This window comes from Diplotaxodon limnothrissa, linkage group LG17, assembly GCF_057381915.1.
Source record: "Diplotaxodon limnothrissa isolate DT_005_m linkage group LG17, D_limnothrissa_male_GT1.1, whole genome shotgun sequence".
NCBI lineage: Eukaryota > Metazoa > Chordata > Actinopteri > Cichliformes > Cichlidae > Diplotaxodon > Diplotaxodon limnothrissa.
Window position 1 is genome coordinate 20,567,404 of NC_140612.1, and position 22,555 is coordinate 20,589,958.

At 39.2% G+C, this 22,555-nt stretch overlaps 1 protein-coding gene across 1 annotated transcript; it reads right to left on the reverse strand.

Moving 5' to 3' along the window:
* Nucleotides 1-338: 338 nt before the first annotated feature.
* Nucleotides 339-15,429, reverse strand: rab21 (RAB21, member RAS oncogene family). The gene is made up of 7 exons (XM_085376186.1): nucleotides 14,984-15,429; nucleotides 9,643-9,702; nucleotides 9,453-9,560; nucleotides 8,774-8,837; nucleotides 3,689-3,743; nucleotides 3,419-3,507; nucleotides 339-2,926 (listed from the first exon to the last, which is right to left on the reverse strand). The coding sequence occupies exons 1-7, from the start codon at nucleotides 15,116-15,118 to the stop codon at nucleotides 2,787-2,789; spliced, it is 651 nt and encodes a 216-aa protein (XP_085232312.1). The 5' UTR covers nucleotides 15,119-15,429; the 3' UTR covers nucleotides 339-2,786.
* Between the last annotated feature and the right edge of the window lie 7,126 nt (nucleotides 15,430-22,555).

The following is a 22,555-nucleotide window of genomic DNA, read 5'->3' on the forward strand; positions in this document are numbered from 1 at the left end:
TGTGCAACACTGGAAAAGGTTACCCTTTGAAGACAAAAGTCTGAGCATTGCTTTTGGGTACAAATCATTCATCTTAAAAAAAAAAAATGATGAAAAAACAAGCAGTTTGAAAAAAGTGACACTTCCAAAACAATCTGTTATTTTTTTGGGAAGAATATCATTTTTGTTTTCTTCTTCTTCTGCAAGAACCAATTCACTCACTGTGTTTTATGTATTTTTGTGTACAATGTTTTTCATGGAGCAGAGATGACTGGAGCGACAAATGCAGTGGGGAAAAAAAACAGTAGTTCACAGCTGAGACAAAAGAGAGAAAACTTGGGCAGATTTCATCACTGCTATGAGAATATGAATAAATTTTCAGCATTGTCAGTGCTTTTTATTTTTTCGAAAAGTCAGACAAACTTGGTTACAGAAATCAGACATGCACAGTATCAATTCAATAAGTGTGTGTGTCTGTGTGTGTGTGTGTAAAACCCATTAAAACATGGGGTTTTCTTTTTTTTTTTCTTCAAAAAATAAGAGAAAGAATCATGTACTCCAGTTTCTCTAATGTGAACATTCAACCGAGTTTCAGTTTTCAGTAATTTTAAATTAAATACCTTTTTTCTGTCTCAGAATTGCCACTGGGGGGCGACGTAAGCACAATCAGTTGAGACACTGAGGCAGTGCTCCCTCATTTAACAAAAATGTTTTAATTTCCCATTTCTAATCATTTGATCATCAAAAGTGCCATTTACTGTTACTTTACACCATAAAGACCTTCTTCCCTGTCAATAGGACCTCTAAATATCATTACACTTTCACATGTAAGTCATTTAAACATGTCACTAATCACTTTTCTGAGATTTTACTGGCTATATTACCGATCAAATGTAATAACTGACTAAATGTGAGGAATAGCCTTTTTTTTAATACATTTCGATTTTTCAGCACTTTTAATACAAAAGATTGTTTTACTTCCTTTACAAACCAAGAATCTGTTTCAGCAATAAATTTTCCATTTCCCACGTTTCTTTTCTATTATTCAGTTTAGACACATCGGTTTTCATATAATTTTTATTTTGGGAATCTATAACTGCAGTTCTGCTTCTTAGCAATGTGTTTAACAGCTTCCTGCTTCGATCAAAATCTGACTTCACACATTTTCTTCCCTCTTTAAATCAAATTACAAAATTCACTATTAAAATGTGGCTCAAGGTCTCAGAGGGCTTGTTCTGCACCCACAGAGCATGCTCCGTAGAGTCCTTGTCCACAGACTAAGGCTACGTTCACACTGCAGGTCTTAATGCTCAATTCAGATTTTTTGATCAAATCCGATTTTTTTGTCTGCTCGTTCACACTACAAATAAAATGTGACAGCAAACGCGCTCTAATGTGAACGCTCAAAGCGGCCCGCATGCGCAAAAGAAGACGTCACACACAACGCGCTCTGTTTAGACCCAGAGCAAACAATATTGTTTGACTGATGGCCCTTAATATAAAGACTTCGGACTTCACGTTTCCCAATTTTTGCTTTAAGTTATTTTGTTATTTACATAATAATGTAAATAACCTAATAATGATCCTTATTGCTGTTTTAGAGGAGCGGTGCTTCAAAGGATAGCTGCAGATTTCTGTCAGAGTCTGCAGATTATACAGTACAAATAAAATGTTCACGTTTCTCCAGCTTTGTCTTCCCAGCAGTTTCACCGGATGGCCAGGAAGCGTTCGCGATGTCTTCTCGGGCGCTTCTCCGGAGCTGATAATTGGCGTCTGTCTTGTGTCAGTGACGTAAAAAGACGGATTTAATGCGACTTGAACGTTCAAACAGCAGTCGCTTTCTAAAACATCGGATATGTATCGGATTCAGTACCACATACGAAAGTGACCCAGATCGGATTTGAAAATATCGGATTTGTGCCGTTCACACTGTCATACCATGATCGGATATGGGTCGCATAGGGTCAAAAAATCGTATTTGATGCGCTTTCGCCTGCAGTGTGAAAGTGATGTCACTCTGCACAGCACCATTTAACAATTATGTGGCCCGACTCTGCTGAGTTTCTATATTCATCGTCTTACAGCCGCTTGTGTGAGTCTTCCTCTAAAAAAGAAAATGTGGATTGGACAGCCGTGTTATGAAAAGCAACACCCTGTATTCTTTCAGTGTTTTAACATCCGAAAGTAAACATTTAAACTCATATTTTTGATGTTTTACCAATTCACTGCAGTTTAACTTTTGACCAGCAGGTGGAGCCGCTGCACCACAAACAGCCAGTCCTGTGTTCCTCCTCTTAGTTTGAAAACATGCTTCAGATAAACATGAAGATTAATGGGGGTAGTATTATATGTATGTGTGTGCGCTTGGGTGTGTGTGCGTTAAACCCCTATTTCCCCCAATACACAAAAACAAAAATCTGTGTTAAAAGCCTGAGACTCAACTTTCTGTCCTCAGAATGATTTCATGTCTTTTATTAATAATGTTTAGTACAAACACACAAACAGCTGCAGATGGACGTTTATCAACGACAAACTAACATGGGGAGTTATTATCATTAAAGAAAGTGATTTAGTCACTGAACACACACTCCTTTTAATCATAAGGACTCCAGGTACTTTTATTTTGAAGGGAACACAGATTAAACAAATTTAAATATGATTTCCCATGCTCCTTAGCAGCAGAGGCGGCGCTGAATGGACACAGCAGATTACAGTAGAGCGGACCGACAGACACTGGAAAATGTGTGTGTGGATATTATGTCTGCAAGCACAGAGAGAAGGTGTGTGTGTGCTTGTGTGTGTGTGTGTTAGCCAGAGGAGCAGCAGCCTCCAGCGGGCGTGGCCTGTGGTTCATCATCAACAATCTGTACACCCCGCCTACTTGATGCTGATTGGCTGGCTCCGTTGCCCTTCAACCTCTCCTCAGCCTGAGCAGTTTCCATCATCCCTGAAAACACAGTAGACCAGTTCAGAGGTCAAAGGTCAGATCCCGAGTTTCAAAGAAAGGTTTTTTTTACGCCCTGTTTCCTACGGATTTGAATTCTGCACACATATTTGCACACCACTGATTTCAACCTTAGAATTATTGACAGAAACTTTGTGTCAAATGAACAGAATTCACTCATTGGCCTATTTGTTCAGTTAACCTGTTTAGTGTGATCACAAACATCTAATCAGCCAATCCTGGACAGAACTGCACCTGTCTATGACAAAATGTCTAGGGATATGGTTAATGTGATTAACTAATGTGATTTGGACAAGCTGCCAGGAAATCAAGCGATTTAACAAAATGTGTTTTATAATTAAAGAATAAATCATGTCCGCCTTAAACAAAAATATGTTGTAAAAGTTGTTCCTTAAGCCTCCAAAAAATATAAAGTTTGCTGCTCTTTGATCTTTTTGTATTGTGAAAAAAAATTAAAGATGCTGTCGGTCTTACTTTTACACAGATCCAGAAAGAGTTCCTCGATGCCTTTATTTAGCTTGGCTGATGTGTGGTAGTGTTTGGCTCCCACCGACTCGGCATAACTGCACACGAACATGAGAGTGGCCATTAAACTTTGCTCAGACTCAGGACATCGTCGCTGCTCACAGCTGAGCAGCTCGGCGTGGGAAATATAAAATAATGATGCTCACTTTAATTTTTCTTCATTATATTTTCTACTAATAATAAAAGTATTATTATTGACTAATAAGCAGCAGTTGTTACCTCTCAGCCTCTTCCACTGAAACATGTCTGTCTTTGTCCAAATCTATTTTATTACCTGCAAAGAAAACAAACCTTCAGTAAAATGCCCAATTTAAGAATCATTTTAAGGTCACATCACATTATACTTTATAATCTGTGATTAGCAGTTGTAGTCAACCAAAGATAATCATTACACAGTCAGAGAGTTGCATGCAAAAGTAGTCAATCACATGTCCGAATGATGGACGGGTCTCCATCAGTCTATGCAGAAATGCTCAGACTTGCCTGCACACAGCCACTTCCACCAGCTCTCCCGGTGGAGCACTAAGGCATTCCCAAACCTGCTCCTGGGTCCGCCCCAGGCTCTCCTTCTAGTTGAGGTGCCCAAAACCACCTGAGCTGACTCCTTTTAATCTGGAGGAGGTGCGGCTCTACTCTGAGCCCCACCTCACCTTGTCTCTAAAAGAGAGCTGTCACAAAAATGTTTTCTGGCACTTGTATCTGTCATCTCATTGTTTCAGTCACTACCCAGAGCTGAGCTGGGAATGTGGATCGACCGGTAAATCACCAGCTTCACTTTCACACTCAGCTCTCTTCATAACAACAAATTGGTACAGCTCTCGCTCCCTCCTTTGCTCACACATTCAAAAATATCCTGAGATACTGAACTCCACTTAGAGCAGCAACCAAGAACCACAACCTCAGATGTGGAGGTGCTCACGCTTTTCCCTCCCACTTCACATCTGACCTCGCCCCAGAGTCAGGTGGAAGTTGCCGCTCAATAAAGTTAAAGAACTACATCGTCTGTGAACAGATGAGAAATTCTGTCCAGAAAAACTACCAACGAAAAACAAACAATAGCTACATACAGAGAGCAGCTCTGTCAGAGAGCAATACCTACTGAGAACGAGCATGATGCCAACTGCGCTCTCACTACAGCTGTACAAGGAATATACCACACACTCCTGAACACTCCCAGTAGGAGGTTTGTGAGTCCAGAAATTACAGAATGATTGTGAACTCCCACAGATCCTCATATATCCTCATGAGGATGAAGAGCTTTCGCAGTGTTCCACAACAGAGACAGAAACCACATTGTTCCTCATAAGTCTGATGTGATCAGACATTCATTCAAATTCTTGAAACCAAAGCTACAGTGAGCGCTTTCACTCTGACAGTCATTTATTCCACTGATATAAGCACTGATCATTGCTCTCTAAAAGCTCTCCAGCTTCCTCACAAAAGTTAATATTTAGTGCTTAGGTTCACTTTTAGCTCTGATTCGGTCTAGGGGCCACCGTATACACACACACACACACACACACACACACACATATACACACACACACACACACACACACACATATACATATATATACTAGGGGTGCAACGATATTCGTATCGATATTGAACTGTTCGATACAGTGCTTTCGGTTCGGTACGCATATGTATCGAACAATACAACATTTGTAATTTATTTTATCAACTTTCCTTCTGACGATGCTGTCTGTGTTGAGCGCTCAGTGAATCTGCGTTCGACTACTCCGCCTAGGCTGCACTGTCGAGCGCAGATCCACTGAGCGCTCAACACAGACAGCATAGTCAGAAGGAAGAGCGCAGGGCAAGCTAGCGAGACAGAAGTTAAGCTCTCCTTGCAACATGGACCTCCCCCACCCTCATTCAGATCTGGCGTTTGGAATTATTTTGGTCTTCATGTGACGTATGACCCTGAAGGTAAGAGAGTCATGGACTAAAGTAAAACAGTATGTTGGATGTGCCATGCAATGCTCAATTACATGGGTGGGAACTAGTGTGTTAGCGCAGTTAGCTCGTTAACGTGTTGGCCGTCTAGCCCCATGCACGGGGCGATCAGGGGTAGCTCGTTAACGGAGATTTCCCGTGTTGTGGCGTTAAAGTCATTTCAACGAGATTAACCTGAAAGCACTAGTGGGAACACAACGAATATGACTGCACATTTACATCATCCTAGTGCAAAGACAAAAACAACAAGCATGCTACTAACTTTAGCCGAGTCATTTAGACAGCTGTTAGCACGTGATTCTCCTTATATGTTTAATATGCTGCTGAGAATATAGCCCAGAAGAAGCGATAGTATAGCTTTTATTTTGGAAAGAGACATTTCTCTGTAATAAACTCTCTTTTCCAAAGATGAGTGATTCCTCAATCAGATACAGGGCTTGCAATATCGCTAGCCCGACATCCTGGAGCTAGCGATTTTTTTCAGTCGGGCTATTGTAGGAAGGAAAAATATATGTCAATGCTTTTGCATTCTTTCAGAAATGTAGCTGGGTAATTATGTCATTGGCATCGATGAGCCACTGTCAATATGTGACATATTGAAATCGCGTTTGAATTTGCGCTTGTTTTTTTGCTTTCACTTTGCAATCGTGCGAACTGTGTATAGAGAGCGACAGCACTGATCTGTGAGTGATGATAATTTGTGCACCAATTCCTCTGACATCGTCTTATTAATCGTTAGCTTACTACGCAAACATGACAAGTGAAATCTCCCGCAGCTTAAACATGTGAGAGGTTGATCGCGCAGAGAATCGCTGAGCTTATGTGAGTGCGTGTGTAAAAGCAGCAGGATATATATTTTAGTTCTGCTGAGCCAAATAAGACAGGTCAGGGTGAAGAAGTGACAGCCAAAGAAAAGCTTACCACAAAACGGAAAAGTTATGACAAATCAGACTATAAGGCAAAAAGAAAGTGCAGCTTTATGGTTTCATGGACAAAATAATTTCTGTGGCTGCAATATGACGAGCTAAATAACCAGGGCTGCACATAAGTGGTCCGCAGGTGCGCATTCACTGTCAAAATAAAAAACACGCACAAGGGTTAGGGTTAAATTTTAAAACTGTACTTTTGAGTTAAAATATATAATTATAATCTTAATAAATGACAAATTAAAAAGGCATGAACATTTTTTTGTATCGAAAAAATATCGAACCGTGACACCAAAGTATCAAACCGAACCGTGAATTTTGTGTATCGTTGCACCCCTAATACACACACACACATATATATATATATATATATATATATATATACACACACACACACACACACACACACACATATATACATATACACACATATACGAGTTGATAATAAATTAATTAAAGCAACAAAACAACTGAAGAGCCAGTTAGGAGCCGAAAGAGCTGGCTGCTTTTAGTGAGCCGAGCCAAAACAGACGGTTTTCTAAAGAGAGCCGGAATTCCCATCACTAGTCTCCACCAGCCACTGACGAAAACATGCACCTTCTGAAGTACACAGAGGTTTTTATAAAAGTACAACACTGAAAAATATTTATAACGCTGAGTGTTAAAGCTGAGAAGTTATTTTCTCAGCTACTGATAGCTGCATGCAAATCCACCCGAGCTGAATGTGATATCTATTTATAGATGCAAACACCCACAGTAATGATTTGAATATTTCTGTGCAGGCATCTGAACTGTGAACTGGATGTAACAGGTACGTTAACGATGCAGCGCTCAGCTCAGAGGGAGCACTTTGAAGTGCTCATGTGATGTGGAGTCTAATTAAAAGCAAAATCAAAATTTCCAAACAACAGATTTGATAACTGTACGATAGGGTACAAACACATGACAAACGCAACATCACCAACATAATCCAGTTATAACTGTACAAATTGCCCCCATGAAGCCACACACGGACTAACAACATCATATATTTAGCAGCTATGGCAACAGGAGCAACAGAGGAGGCCCAAACGTCCAGTGTGCGTGACATGAAATCTTAAAAACAAACGCTGCTCATGAGGTTTATTTTCTCTGTTTTCCTCCTCAGCTCATGTGTTCACATGAACCACACAATTTACCAAACTCCCAGCCAACCCTTAAATCTACTTCTATTTATCTATATAACCACATCAGAAAAAAAAAACAAAAAAAACAGTGTTGATGCGAGAGAGACGAGTCATCGCTGATATTTAAGTCAGTGTGCTGCTGGTGACACCTTAAAGGATCATTTCACTTAATTTCAGCCAGCTTCCTTTTAATACAGGGATGTCAAACTCCGTTTATGTAGTGGGTTTGTTTTATAATAAAAAATAACCAGAAAACATTTCAATAGTAGATGTGATCTATGATATGATAATTTATCAGTTACTTTATTACTGTGATATGATCGGGTGTGGGAGTGATGTTGGGCATCAGTGGGAAAAGCTGTAAAATTTATGAAATACAGTTTAAAGTCCAAAATGTATATCCTCCTTCACACTTTCCTGCTGGGGCGATTCCGGCCCCCAGGCTCCCTTGTTTTAAGGTGTCTGTCTACAGCAGGGGTGGGGAAACTCAAGGCCTCGAAGGCCAGTGTCCTGCCGGTTTTAGATGTGTCCTTGATCCAACACAGCTGATTTAGATGCTAAATTACCTCCTCAACATGTCTTTAAGTTCTCCAGAGGCCTGGTAATGAACTAATCATTTGATTCAGGTGTGTTGACCCAGGGTGAGATCCAAAACCAGCAGGACACGGGCCCTCGAGGCCTGGTCTACAGGGTGAAAATGAAAACCATTGAGTAGGTACCAAACCATGCAGTTCCTCAAATGTCCACTAGAGGCTCCCATGTTACAATTTCCAGCTTTACAGCAGAGATAAATATGTTTACAGCCCAACACACAAACTGGACTCTAAAGGTCATTTCTTTTCATATCTTTATAACTCCTTAATTTGTATTTTTTAAAGGCTTAAAGTATGTATTATTAGGGGCGTGGCCTCTTTGACTGACAGCTACAGCTGTTCTAGCTGCTAGCTGTCTGCTAGGCTTCACCTTAGCTAACTGGAGTCCCTGAACTGGACGCCTGGACCGTGTTTCCATTGTAGATGGAAGATGGGCAGAATGCAGGCAGTAATCACAACCCTACAGAGACACAACACCTATTTAAAATGAACCAAATCTCCTTTGCACTTTTAATAATCAATATTTTTGCCCACTTGGTTTTCATTAACTTATTCTTTACTTCCATTAAAAAAAAATTAAACCAGTTCTAATTTTCAGTAATCTTTGTGTTCATCTCTTTTAGCTCCCTTTTGGGTCTCCACCACTTTCTGATAACTTACCTACTATACATAAACAAATCTCGTTCCCCAACATTTTCCTCAACTCTTTCACCCAGTTCTTCACCTGCAACGACAACAAAGCACTCAGGTCAAATAAACCCTTCATAAAACCAAGATACAAATAATGAAGTAATTATAATGCAGACAGGAACTGAAAGAGCAACATTATGATCATAATTAACATTCTGAGAAAAAGGGTTTAACATCCAAAGACCCACAGACAGACTAAACTTTTTATTTGTAAGATGTTTCAATCTTAATGTTTACTCATCTTAAGACTGGAAATACTCTGACTGCACTTTTCAGTTCTGATTACTAAACTATAGCCGGGCAATTCAGAGTAGGTCCTAAAAGTTTAAATTAAATACCATTTCTTTAATGAACTTTTCAGCATTTGTCCATAACAAAACACTGATTGTTTTGGATCGACCTTTTTCAATCCAGAGGGTCAAGTGATCACCAGCAGCCATGTAAACTGTCTTTTACTTTTTGTAAATTATTTAAAAAGAAATTTTACTTCCTGGATGAACTGTAAAGCTTCTATATAGCTGCTCCAAGGTTGTGGATAAAAGGACACAAAACTGGTTATTTGTTTGTTACGAGTTTAGTTTCCACTGCTGTTTTGTCATTTCCATAATGACATGCTGTCGAATCATCAAACTTTCGTTTTCAAAAGTACCTTCTGAAAGGAGTCTTCATCTGTTATGTCGTACACTAGTATGGCTCCATTGGAGTCTCTGTAGTAGATGGGACCTAAGGCGTGGAAGCGCTCCTGACCCGCTGTGTCCTGCACAACCAGACAACGTTAACACCCAAAACCTTTATTCAGAAGATCAGGAGAATAAAAACTACTTTGAACGCAGCCTTACCCATATGGCGAGGTTTACTCTTTTTCCTGTGATGTTCAGCTTCTTTGTGAGGAAGGACGCCTGCGTAGGAAGAGGACAACATGATTATTTTAATAATGTCACAAAGTCAATTTGAATAAGATTCAACTGAGCAAAGTAATATTGAAAGGTAGCTCAACAACTAAAAAACACAAAATAAAAATTGGATAAAATGTTAAATAAGATACTAAACAAAATAAAGCAGCAGAAAAAAAGCTCAATGAATTTCCATTAAACTAAATAAAATAAAGCATCTCACCAATTAAAAATACTAAAATATCAAAAACACAAGACAAACAGTTTATCATGTAAATGTAAATAAAAACAGAATGTAATGATTTGTAAATCCATGAATCTCGATTTACAATAAAAGAGAGAAACGTTTAAACTGAGAAAATGAAACATTTTAATAAAAAATATGAAATCATTTTGAATTTGATACCAGCAACATGTCTCAATAAAACTGGCATGTTGCCCACACTGCAGCATCCTCTCTTCTTTTAACTACAGTCTGTAAAACATCTGGGCTGCTGTTGTTGCTGCTTTGCCATATTTTTCAATTCGCGATGCTGATGCTGTTTTCAGCTGGTGTAAGGTCCTAATTGCAGGCAGGTCTGCTGAAATATGAAGGCCTTCCCTGCCTGGACGGGAGCAGATGCTCTGTTATCTGTGTGTACCTTTCAGCATTGATGCAGCTGAATGGTTCATTTTCTCATTTTAAACTTTTATACGTGTCCTGTTTTCTGTTGTGAATAAAACATGGGTTCATGACATTTTCAAATCATTGCATTCTGGGTTTTTTTCCATTTCTAATTTACATTTTACACTCTCACACTTTTTTTTGGACTGGAGATAGTAAAACATAAGCGCTAGAAAATAAAATAGAAACTAAACAGTAGAAAATATGCACAATAAACTGGTGGATGGTGAAAAAAAAATAAAGTCTGAGATTATTTTAGCAGATAAATCCCCAAACATATTCTGAAACCGCTTCAGCTCTGTGCACGTGCCCTTTGACCAGAAGTTAAACCAATAATTTACGAGCATCTCTGCTAAAATCAGCCTTCTGCAACAACTTTTGTAACTTCTCACATTTTACCACAAAAACATCTGCAAGTTTTATGTTAACCTGTCAACTGATTTCTGTCGACAGTCTGCGCAGCAATAAACCAAAGACCAAAGTCCTGCCGAGCAGCAGGCTGTGGCTTTTCCCCTCCGTCCCAGTCACGTATGATTTATTGAAGCGTTCTCTGGGAAAGTCAAACCCGAGATTAAGATTTCAACATCAGCAGTAGAATTTACGTGACGGCTGGACGGAGCAGAGGGGAGAGATTTATGGTGGAGAGGTGAGAGGAAGGCTGAGAGTGGGGCTGTGACAGTATGTGATTAAGGTTGGAATTAGTGTGTAAATGTGACGTCGGTCAGCTGACTGCACTGCTCCACGAGTGCTCTGACCTCTGAGGTTTAAACCAAATCTACGGAGGCCCAAACGTGCCAAAAATGAAATCAGTAAGTGATTCTAATTCCCCCAACTGTTTACTTCAATTTTAAACCAGTTTTCCTTTTATGTGCTTTTTCTGTTTACTTCCAAAAACTGTCTGCTACATGACTGAAATGCTAAATCCAGAGTTGGATAATGATTCAGACAATTATCAGACCAGTTAGTTGAAAATGACCACAAGTTGAGCCAGTTTTATCATTTTAATATAAAGTACTGGTTCTGGGTAAACCTACAGCAGGTGAAACAAACAGCAGGAACTGGTTTAAACTCCCTAAACTCAGCGATGTCCATCAGCGGCACTGCTAATAAACATCTTTAAATCCTTCTGAACTGAGAGGATGACTGGAAAATGCATACACACAGACACTTTTCTTCACAGTCCCATGACAAATCATAACAGTTCGATAATGCAGAGCTCGTGCTGGCGAAAACAAACCATCAACAGCCTCTGGAAGTTTCTCCTAATCCTCTCATCTAAAGAACACTGAGATGCTTCGTTTGACACTCATGCTGTGCTCACACTTTAAGCTTCAGTGAGATGATCCTTCATCCACGGCCAGCAGACTCTGCAATCAGCTGGGATGCCCCTTTGTGCGTCACATGAGAGTGAGCGTAGACATGAGCCTTGCAAGTGTGATGCTGAGGTTCATTCACATGACCATGTGACTGCGACGCTGTCCACGGAAAACCTGGAGGGCTTGCTGATCCTCGTCCTCAACAAGGATCCTCCAAACAGCCGAGGCCACGAAGCAAACACAAAGACTGCATTTTTACTCTGCGGTGAACGGAGTTTGTGGCGAACCCACATCCTTCCCCAGCCTACATCCCCCACAATGCCTTTCAGCAACTCCACACATCCTCATTAAGCAGAGTTTAAGTAAGAGTCAGAGTAACATCTACAGTATAAAGTTCACAGAGGGAGAAAAAGAAAAGTATTAACTACTGCCTGCAAAGAGAGCCTAACGGGCTCAGCTGTGAGTGAAATGTTAGTACTGAGGTGGTCACTGTGTTCACCGCCTCCAGGTGAATAAAGTTCTGCTGGTCTGACGCCTCTCTCCATCTCTGCACTTTGCTATAAGTTGAGCACTAAGCATCAAACCCCAAGTGGGTGTGTGACATGATCTTTGCGTATCAGGTGATTCTTCCGCACGTATTTAAGGTTTTGTGAGCGAGCTAGTGAAATGTTATGTGTAGTTTTAACAATTGTACAGAAAGGTTTTTGACAGCAAAAAGCTTATCTGGTTTGTGAAGCTGAAATTAATAAATTGTGCGTAAATGATCAGTAATTATTCAGGTTTGGATGAACACATTTGTGAAATTGTTTTAGTTGAGGGCAGATTGCTCTGCATTTCTGTGGGGATTGAGCGCGAGTGCGTGCGTAAGTCCTCGAAAGTTACACAAATCGTTGCACACATTTATAAAACTTACGCCTATGCTTGTGGCTCACATTGTACAATATTGCAACACTTCGCTCTATGTAATTTCACTCTATATTTCGCAGTCGTGTTCATCTTTGGAGCAACATACTTAAGCAAGCAGGTTTTCTCAGCATAAACTGCATGAAGTCCAAACAGCACCGTGTCCTCACTGATGACACTCTGCAGTCCTGTGTGAATATTAAAGTGACTTCTTACAGCCCTGATATGGAGAAGCTCTGCAGTGATGTTCAGAAACAGAAATCACACTAAACAGTGAGAAAGGTATCATCTAATATGCTTTTATTTTGAAATAAATATCTATATATTGTGGACCCTGAGCTGGACGGTTGATTGCTGCCTGCGTCTTAATGAAAGGACACAAGATCACAGCGCAGTGAAATGAAGGCATAATTCCATACAAATAGTTTTCATGATTATTATTTATATTTGTAAGTTATTCAGCCACTGCTACGTGTTATTTATATGAAACTGGCCTATTTTTAATTGATTAATTTTCCACAAGGTGTGAACTCAAATAAATCTCCCAAATGTTTTATTTAAAAACACATCTGCACTTGGAAGTGTTGTTGTTTTTTTTCCCTCTTGAAAGCATTTTTTAAATAGTTCCTTAAAAAAAAGAGAAAGAAAAAGGTCCTATTATTCTAATTATCCGCCCCCCCCCCAACTTCAATTTGCAGTGGGGAAAGCTCAAAGTGACTCAAAGATGAAGGAAAGAGTGTCCACTCAGCAGCGTGGAGATAAAGGAGGTAAAGGTTTCTGCCTTTGCCTCACAGGGTCTCACCTTTGCTGCTTTTTCGCACTTGCCGGTCAGAGCACAACTACACACCAGGAAAACTCTCACCCATCCACCTCGATGTTCAATAAATCTATAATGTTCAAAGGTAAATTAATAAATAAAGTGTGGTGAATCCTTATCAATGGTCTAATCCTGACTCAAAGAGCTGGGACAGGTATCAGCAGACGGCGGCCAGAGGACTGCTTGTAAAACAGTAGCAGCCACACGGAAACCTGCAGGGTTTTCCTGCTGTTTCCTTTGAGCTTCTGCTCCTCGGTGAGATGTTGCTGGAAGCTGAGCAGCGCATTTACACCTGACAGCAGAGCAGACAGAAATCATTCCACAGGCGAGCGAAGCAGTCCCACATGCCCAGACACATCTGCACTGCAGGAGTCAGTTACACGCTGACGGTGAAAGAAAAGCAGCGAAGTTTCAGTTTCATTTGACTCTCAAATCATCATCGTATGCAACAAGAAATGAGGGAAAGAAATTGCGGTCTTCTGCTTCTGTTGGTTTGAAGTCCTTTAGAGGCAGAAACATTTTATCCCAGGTTTCCAAAAGCCTCAGATTCTAAATACACAGAAACTAATTAATTATTGTGGAAAGTCAAATCACAAGGATTTAGTGTTCAGAGTTTGCATATTGACAACATTTCATCTCATGAATCATGACACACCAGTCTCCCATATATAACCTGCTTTTACGTATTGGTATTGTATCAGCAAAACTGGGTCTGTATTTACTTGATATCAGATCAATACTGAAATTTGCAGTTTCACACAGCTGTATTGAGAATCCGAGACATCACGTGATCATACTGTATCATTGACTAAACTGGTCAATCACAAGGTCACCCGTACCCTAAATCAGTCCCATCTTATTGGTCCTTTTGGACTCTAATGTGGCCTTTATTTACTAAACGAATATCAAGTTGAATTCAGTAGAACGTTAATCTACAGACTGACATTATATAGTCATCAGAAACGTGTTTGCAGAGCTCAAAGAGGACGCTAGAGGAAGGACTGTTTTCTGATAGACTTCTACATAATCACCAGGAGGCTCCACCTGCTGGTCACTAGAAAGAATGCAGGTGAGAGGCACTTCAGCTTCAAGTCAAGTAAGCTTCCTCACACTCCCCCCCCAATCCTTCACCTGTACAAGCTTTCGTTTTTATAATCAAACAGATTGTGCAGGTCACCTTCACTTGTTTCACCCGTGTCTCTTCATCTCCTCACCTCTCTTCCCTCATGCTTCCTGTCTTTGCTACACCACTAAAAGCTTTAAAATGCTCTGTTGGGGGTTCCTGTGGGGCCACAGCTACTCTCTTTTGCCCCTGGCCCCCCTTGGAGATTAAAGCACCCGTGGTGAAAACAGTGAGTGAAGTCAGGTGTATCAGATGTATTTCTGGCTGTTTATGACCGTAAATCTCCCGGAAAAACACCTGACTTTCCCCTCCGTCATCGGATCCGGTTACAGCCACAACACCGCCGATATTTCGCAATAACTCCGCTCCCCCGGCAGGCCCGGGTCAGGAAACACAAGACTCCCCTCCACCTGCCACCTGCAACGCGATGACAAGCACGAGCCCGGCTCCTCCGCCCCTCTTACCTGTAGAGTTGTGATGTGTTTGTCGTTGAATTTGTTCTCGCAGTATCTGAGCACCAGCGACGTCTTCCCCACGCAGCCCTCCCCGAGCAGCACCACCTTGAACGAATAGGTCTTGCCGCTGTTCGCCGCCGCCATGGCTGGCAGTTAAAACTCGCACAAATCCTCCGCTTTTATCCGCAAAACGGGCGTTTTAAGGCTAGTGCTGCTAATGCTAACCCAGTCGGAAATGAAGTCCTGCGCAGCTCACATCAGCTTCCGACTTCAAAAAAGGAGCTAAAATCATGAGAGGGACAGCTCGACAGCACACACGGACCCGACTTCTACCGGAATCTACTCGCAGCTCGGAGGGAAGCGAGTCCAAACCCAGAGACAGATCGCGTTTCACCCTGTGGCCAAAGCCTGATTTTCACCCAACTAATGGCGTCTCTCTCAGCTAACAGTTAGCCGGCTAGCTCAACCAAAGATCGTGTCTGCTCGGTGGAGGACTCACTGAGCACCTTTGTTTTCGTCCTGTTGTCTGTAAAGACACAACGCAGGGAGAGCGATGGAAATACTACATTTAAGGAATCAAAAGAAAGATAGATACCAAAGTTTGAGGAAAATAGAACGTTCAACTTAAATGTCTTAAAATAGAAGACATTGAAACTTTGAAAATAGAAAAGCTTTAATCGAAAAAGTTAAAATTACAAATAACGATGACAAATGGATAAAAAAAACGTAAATGGAAAAATAAAAACAGTAGAATTAAAACTTCAGAGAATTTAACATGAGAGAAGCAGGTGGAAACTCATTTTAAAATGTCGCAGCAGGCTGCTGCCCCTTCCTAAGCCTGGTTGTTTTGGAGGTTTATTCCTGTTAAAAGGGAGTTTTTCTTTCCTGCTGTCGCCACTTCTCTGTGTTATTGTAAGCTCTTGATCTCATAGCATAACGCACCTCAAGATGACTGTTGTGATGTTGCACTTTTTAAAACAAAAAGTAGAAAGTCTAAATATCAGAGGAAAAATAAAAGTAAAATTGATATGAACATGAAAACGTGAAATGTCATGACAGAAATAAAGTCAAACATGACTGTGTTGTGTCAAAATAACCACAGAAAGAACTCAAAATTTAAAAAAAAAAAAAAAAGGCTTGGATGGTATACAGGAAAATGATCCTAAAGGAGCAGCTGAAAGAAGAAGAATCATCTCTAGGAGTCTAAACGGTCTGATAATCCTCAAACATTCAGGGGGAAAAATTAATTAAAAATAAAAAATAATTAAAGACGCCAAAATAATTACATAAGATATCAAAACAGTAAGAGTAACTTTGATATTTTATTCAATACGTGTGTGTGTTTTGTGGGGATGGCAAATGCTATCATTTTTTTGTAAACTAAATTTACCTACAGGTACAAATAAAGTAGCCTTGAACCTTTAATGTTAAAAAAATACAGAAAAGGAAGAAGACGATGTAAAAATTACATAAAATATACATTTTTGATTTGTGAATAATTTTAACATTTTACTTCTTTATTTCATATGTTTTATTTCTGAACCTTTCTTGCCGTATTTGTCTCTGGATTTGTGAAATTCCTTCTTTGCTGGTCGATCGGCACTGCCTGGGCCTCTGAAGCAGCAGCAGAGTGAGAGCTCCTCGCTGCAGAGTCACATGATGAGCTCCGTCAGCGCTGTTGGCTCATCACAGACTGTAAAGCATATTTATGTTTAATATTTATATCCCGTCTGTGGTTCAACATGCAACTCCTGAGCTAAAAGGGAAAAAAGAGAGCTTTTTACAGAACAAGTCAAAAACATGAGACAAAAACTACAGAATTGTATTCAGTGTCTTAAAATTATGAGAATAATACGTGTTTTAATGTTTTGCCTTTTTTAAATAAAAAATGAGATAAATTATTTAAAAAGTGATAATTTCACATAAAAAGCAATATAAATAGCTGAAATTTTTGCAAAGTAATTGTCAGTTTCTACTGCTCCAATCAAAGCTATAAAATAGTCTTTAAATATGACATGAAAACCATTATTGACGACTTGAAAATAAAAATGGTTAAAAAATGTAAAACAAAATTTGTGTGATTTGGTTAGTAATGAACTCAAACTAATTTTTAGATGGAAAAAGTCAACAGTTGTACTTAGTACAAATTATGAGATAAAAATGAAAATGTTGATCTGCTAAGTGAAATTATAAGAAAAATATTAAGCATTTTTGTCTTGGAAAAAACTCATGTTGAATAAAATCGACGAGAAAGTTCAAAGATCAAAGTCAGATAATAAGGTTACATGTTTATCTGTATATGAAATTTAAAAAAATCAAACATCTAATAACTCCAACATCCAGCATGCTTTGCTTCTTTTATTTTTCATATAAACCTCAGATGATGAAATATAAAGAGCTGTCATGTGGAGTTTTACAGCCCTGACACGAGCCTGGTTTTCCTGTTGGACGCCTTCAAGGACGCATGGAAACAAAAAAACAACTTGTTTTTCCGTCTCTGACTGCAGTGAAGCTGCTTAGCCACTAGAGGGCAGAGTCCCATTGAAAACAGGAACAGATTCATGTTTAGGAGGGTGGAAGAAAAGAACAAAAGCTGCAAAACAACCTCAAGTACAAAGAAGCTTAAAAAGACCAGAGACAGGCCCAGAGTGACCACAGAGAGGAAACAAAGCATCAAACACAACAAACAAAAGAGGGATACATGCAAAATGACACAGAAAAAAACAAATGACCAAAAAAAGGTTTCAATAAAATATGGAAATAAAACAAAAAAAACCAAAAACTGAAACATCACACAAACAGAACAGACAAGACAAAAATATCAACAAAAACCTGAAAAACAAACACAAAAGAAGCACAAATGACAAAAAAAGAGATGCAGAATGTTCAGAAATATACTGAAAATGACAGCAAAGACACAAAGCGATGCTAAAGAGAAACAAAAAGCTGCAAAAAATATGCAAAGCAATTACAAAAAAAGAACTTGAAAGAAAAATGAATGCAGCCAAACCACAAGGAAACAGACAGAAAAGAGATACAACGTAGACACAAGGTGCAAAATTATCAAACATGTCATCACAGAAATAAAATAAACAACATAGAAACTGAAAGATTAACATAAGTTTGTATGTCAGGGAGTCTTTCTTTTAAACTAGGTGATTTATCACTGTGGTCCAGACAAAGTGAAGCAACCTGGTCACAAAATAAATAGTTTCCTTCATAAATATTTCATTTTTTTCTTGCAAATTTACATTTCTGAATTTTTCCCATGAGTTCTGTTTTTTTTTGTCATTTAACTAATCAGAAAGACAGAAATCTTTCCTGCTTTCACACAGGTTTCTTCATACTGTTGCATCATGTTGTGTGTGTGTGTGTGTGTGTGTGTGTGTGTGTGTGTGTGTGTGTGTGTGTGTGTGTGTGTGTGTGTGGTGACAACTATTATATGTCAGCTTTACCTCACCCCCACCCCTTTGTGTCTTATTTCCTTGAAACTTGCAGCAGGATCTCAGAACTGCTAACCATTAACATCAAATTAGTGTACAGGTTTACCTGACTTTGTGAGGACTTAAGTTGTTTTCAGGCCTTGTGGGGAGATGTGAGAGATCAGACTTTTCTGATTTCAGGGTTCATGGAAGGCTGAATTACCAGGAATCCCTAAAAGTCAGGCTAGCATTACTCTGCCTCGATATACTGAACAAGTATATCATCAGATTACTGACCAATTTGTTAGGTACACCTTGCTAGTGCTGGATTTGATTGTTTTTTTGCCTTCAGAGCTGCTTTAATTCTTCATGTTGGAAACATTTCTCAGAGATTTTGGTTCTTGTAAATGTGACAGCATCACACAGTTGCTGCAGATTTGTCAGCTCCACATCCATGAGTGAATCTCCCGTTCCAACTCCAATCTCAAAAGGTGCTCTGTTTGACTGAGATCTGCTGATGTGGAGGATATTTGAGTACAGTGAACTCATTGTTCAAGAAACCAGTTATAGATGATTTGACCTTCGTGCTATGGTGCGTTATTCTGCTAGAAGCAGCATCATTAGATGGACTGTTTTGGTCTTCAGGGGATGGAAACTAAAAGCAGCCTGACCTTTGACAGAAGGTAGGATGGATGCTTTCTTGCTTGCCCCAAATTCTAATCCTACGTCCTGAATGTCGCAGAAGAACTGGAGACTTACTAGACCAGACAACATTTTTCCATCTTCTAGTCTCCAGTTTTAGTCAACCTGTGAAAACTGTAGTCTCAGTTTCATGTTCTTAGCTGACAGAAGCACCACCTGGTGTGGCCTTCTGCTGCTGTAGCCTGCTTCAGTGGGTCGTCTTGACCATGTCTTTATGCCTAAAAGCTTTGAGCTGCTGTGATGTGATGGTAAATCATATATTTCTGTTTACAAGCAGCTGAAAAGGTCTACCTAATAATGTAGATGGTTGAGTATATATAAGAAGAATATAAACAAGAAATAAATCACAACATTCAACCAATTTATTACATGTGAAATTTATGTTTTTACTCAAAAAGCTGGATTGTTGATGCATTGACCACAAAGAGACACAAATCAAAGCAAACACCCTCCAATAAATATAAAATAAAAGAAAGAGACTAAGAAGATGAAAAATACACAAATTAGACAAATGAAAAGCAAAACAACCTGAAAAGAATCTGACAGCAAATCAGAAAGGAAATCAGTCTGTTATGGCTGAGTTTAATTACTTTAATTACAATGCTGTGACCTCACTGAGCCTCTCCATGCAGAAAAAAGGTTTTTTTCTAGCCCCTCGTGTTCTGGGTGAAGTGCCCCAAAAACCTCCAAATACAAAATACCTGAAACCCTCATTATGGTGTATTCCAGTATTCAAACATAATCTTTTCTAATCACAGCTGAACAGTTTTATTTATTTAAAAAAATCTCCTGTCCTGATGTGGGATTCAATAATTCACCAAAAGCTCCAAAACTACTATTTTCCATCCTTTAAAAGTCAAAAATCTTCCATTGGTGTATATGAATCAGTTGACGAAATCAGTTCATGAAATTTAACCGTGGCTCTTTATTATGAAGGGCCCAGAGATAATATATTCAAGTTTAAAGACCAACAGGTATGAAATCACTGGCTACAAGCTAATCGATACTCCAGAAAATAGTGTCACCATTCCCGGAAGATCCTTCAGACCTCTGTGCACAAATAGCAGGATGATATATATATTATTCAATGACTTAGACTAAATGAGCTCAGTATAAGGTGAATGCATACTAAACATACTAAACATTCCATTAAATGTTTACATTGTATTTATAGAATGAAATTAAATGGAAACTTTTACATGTGATTGAATTAGTTAAAGTCAAGCCATTTTTTAATGTTAAGTCTCTGTCTTTCCCAGAGGAGCATCAGTAGGAAATACAGATTCTCAGATGTGACTTTATTCACTTTTTTGTTTTTTCTTGTTGACTACAATTTCTTTTTTATAATAATGTTATCTGAAATCTTTAATATGTGATTAATCTTTAATCCTAAAACAGGACATGTCGTTATACTTTATTCACCTTATATCAAATTTGCACAACATTTGAATTCAGTTTTTATGTTTAATCTATTTAATCTTTACTCTCAGATCATTAAAAGCCACAGTTCAAAGAATACAAACTACCATATGCACATCTAAATAATAATTTAATGAGGTAATAATTATAACATATCAGATTTTATGATTTGTAATAACAGGGCTGCTACATGTTAACATGTACTGTCAGCTTTCTTTGGCTTCAAATACTAATATTTTTCCAGTTTTAGTGTGCACATGTTCATACAGCATTTTAAGTACTAAACTGCCATTTGGTGCTTTTCCTGTTACTAATACTCATACAGCTTATTTGCCAGCAGCTGTGTTACTTTCCGTCTGTATTGCGTTTATAATCGCTTCATATTATTCTAATACTGTACTTTTCTCTTCCTTGCTCTGCTGCCAGCACATTTATCCCTCTTTGTGATTGGTCAGGTGCTGCCAGCACCACCCCTTTCTTGTAGCTTGACTATTGAAACCTGGGCTGACTTACAGAGTTGACATGTGACCTCTGAGCCTGATTGCTGATATCAGGTTAAGTGAAGGTAATGAAAGCTATGCTGGCTATGATGAGCTTGCTTTGTAGCACAGGGCTCTGGAATATGAATAACAAGATTACTTGCTGAGACTGTTTTGTGCAACCCAAATTTTTTGCAGACAGGTTAAAAAAATACTGTGATTAACAGCTGAAAAACATTAGCACTGTTAAGTTATTTGTTATAGTTATGTTTTGTTTCAATGGAATGTAAAAGAGAAAAAATAGCTACAATAAATAAGCATATCAACATCAGCTATGAGACAAATAGCTGTTGGGGGGGGGCAACTCTGTTGCAGAGCGAACAAGCTAGGCTCGTTGGTGGCACTGCAGGCCAAGAGCAAAGAGATGGAGAAGATGGTTCAGCTCATTATCAACATCATTTAAAAAAAAAAAACCTGCAAGTTTATGCATAAAATGCATGAAATTCTTTAAATGTCTTTCATGTTTCCACAGCTTATAAGAAGTGAGTTTCAAATGTGAGTGCAGGTTTCCTTTGAGCACTTGGAAGGATGCAGATGGATTTTGGGGTCCTTTCTGAGGAAAATTTAAACCTCAGACTCTAATTTTTAACAGACTCAGCTTCATTAAACCATTTGAAAGGATTCGGTTTAATTGAGTTTTATTTATATAGCACCAAATCATAACATCAGTTGCATCGAATTGCTTTATATTGTAAAGACCCTACAATAACAGAGAGAAATCCCCAACAACAAAATGAAGAGCTCGATGAGCAAGCACTTTGCTGACAGAGGGAAGGAAAAACTTACTTTTAACGGGAAGAAACCTCTGGCAGAGCCAGGCTCAGCGACCGACTGTGGGTGTGAGGAAGTTTCCTAGGTCTTGTTATAAGAAGCATGCTACTAAACAATAGTTAAAACAGTAGAAATAATAAGAATAAATACTAAAGTAAATAAAAAGTAGATAATAAATGTCCTATATCAATTTGTGGTGGAAATTACTTTTTTATGTGAAGGAAACTGAAGTTAATCCTCTCCTGTACGTTTTTATTGGGGGGGGGGGGGGGGGGGGGGGGGGGGACATGCATGTGACATAAATAATGAGGGACATGCTCTGTGGATTTTAATATTTACTTGTTTTTTCACTGCTGCTATTAAAAATCACGGCACACGCAGAAGCAGAGACACACCGCCTATATAAAGTGAACCACGGTTTACACACTCCTGTAGAGTGAGTGGAGGGACACACACACGCACACTCTTGCTGTGCAGCTCCACGCGTTCAGCCTGGAAAGCGACCAAACTTCAGACAACCTGCACTTTTATTCCACTCTTCAAATCCTCTTTGTGCTCCACTTTACATCCGGATCAGAGGAAGTTAAAACTGAGCGGTTTCCAGTTTGCTTCTGGTGAGTAGGGACCAAAAACCACCACAACGTGATCCAGATCCCAGGCTGCAACTTTATATTTCCACATCACTTCTGACTGAAACTTTCACCCTGCGGAGACAGACCACGCAGGAC

What these genes read in the sequence shown, in the direction of transcription:
- rab21 (XM_085376186.1), bottom strand. Translation starts at nt 15,118, where the DNA reads ATGGCGGCGGCGAACAGCGGCAAGACCTATTCGTTCAAGGTGGTGCTG. An exon ending in AACACATCACAACTCTACAG is followed by an intron (nt 9,703 to 14,983) that starts GTAAGAGGGGCG and finishes CTTCCTACGCAG; the next exon opens with GCGTCCTTCCTCACAAAGAA. An exon ending in GAGTAAACCTCGCCATATGG is followed by an intron (nt 9,561 to 9,642) that starts GTAAGGCTGCGT and finishes CTGGTTGTGCAG; the next exon opens with GACACAGCGGGTCAGGAGCG.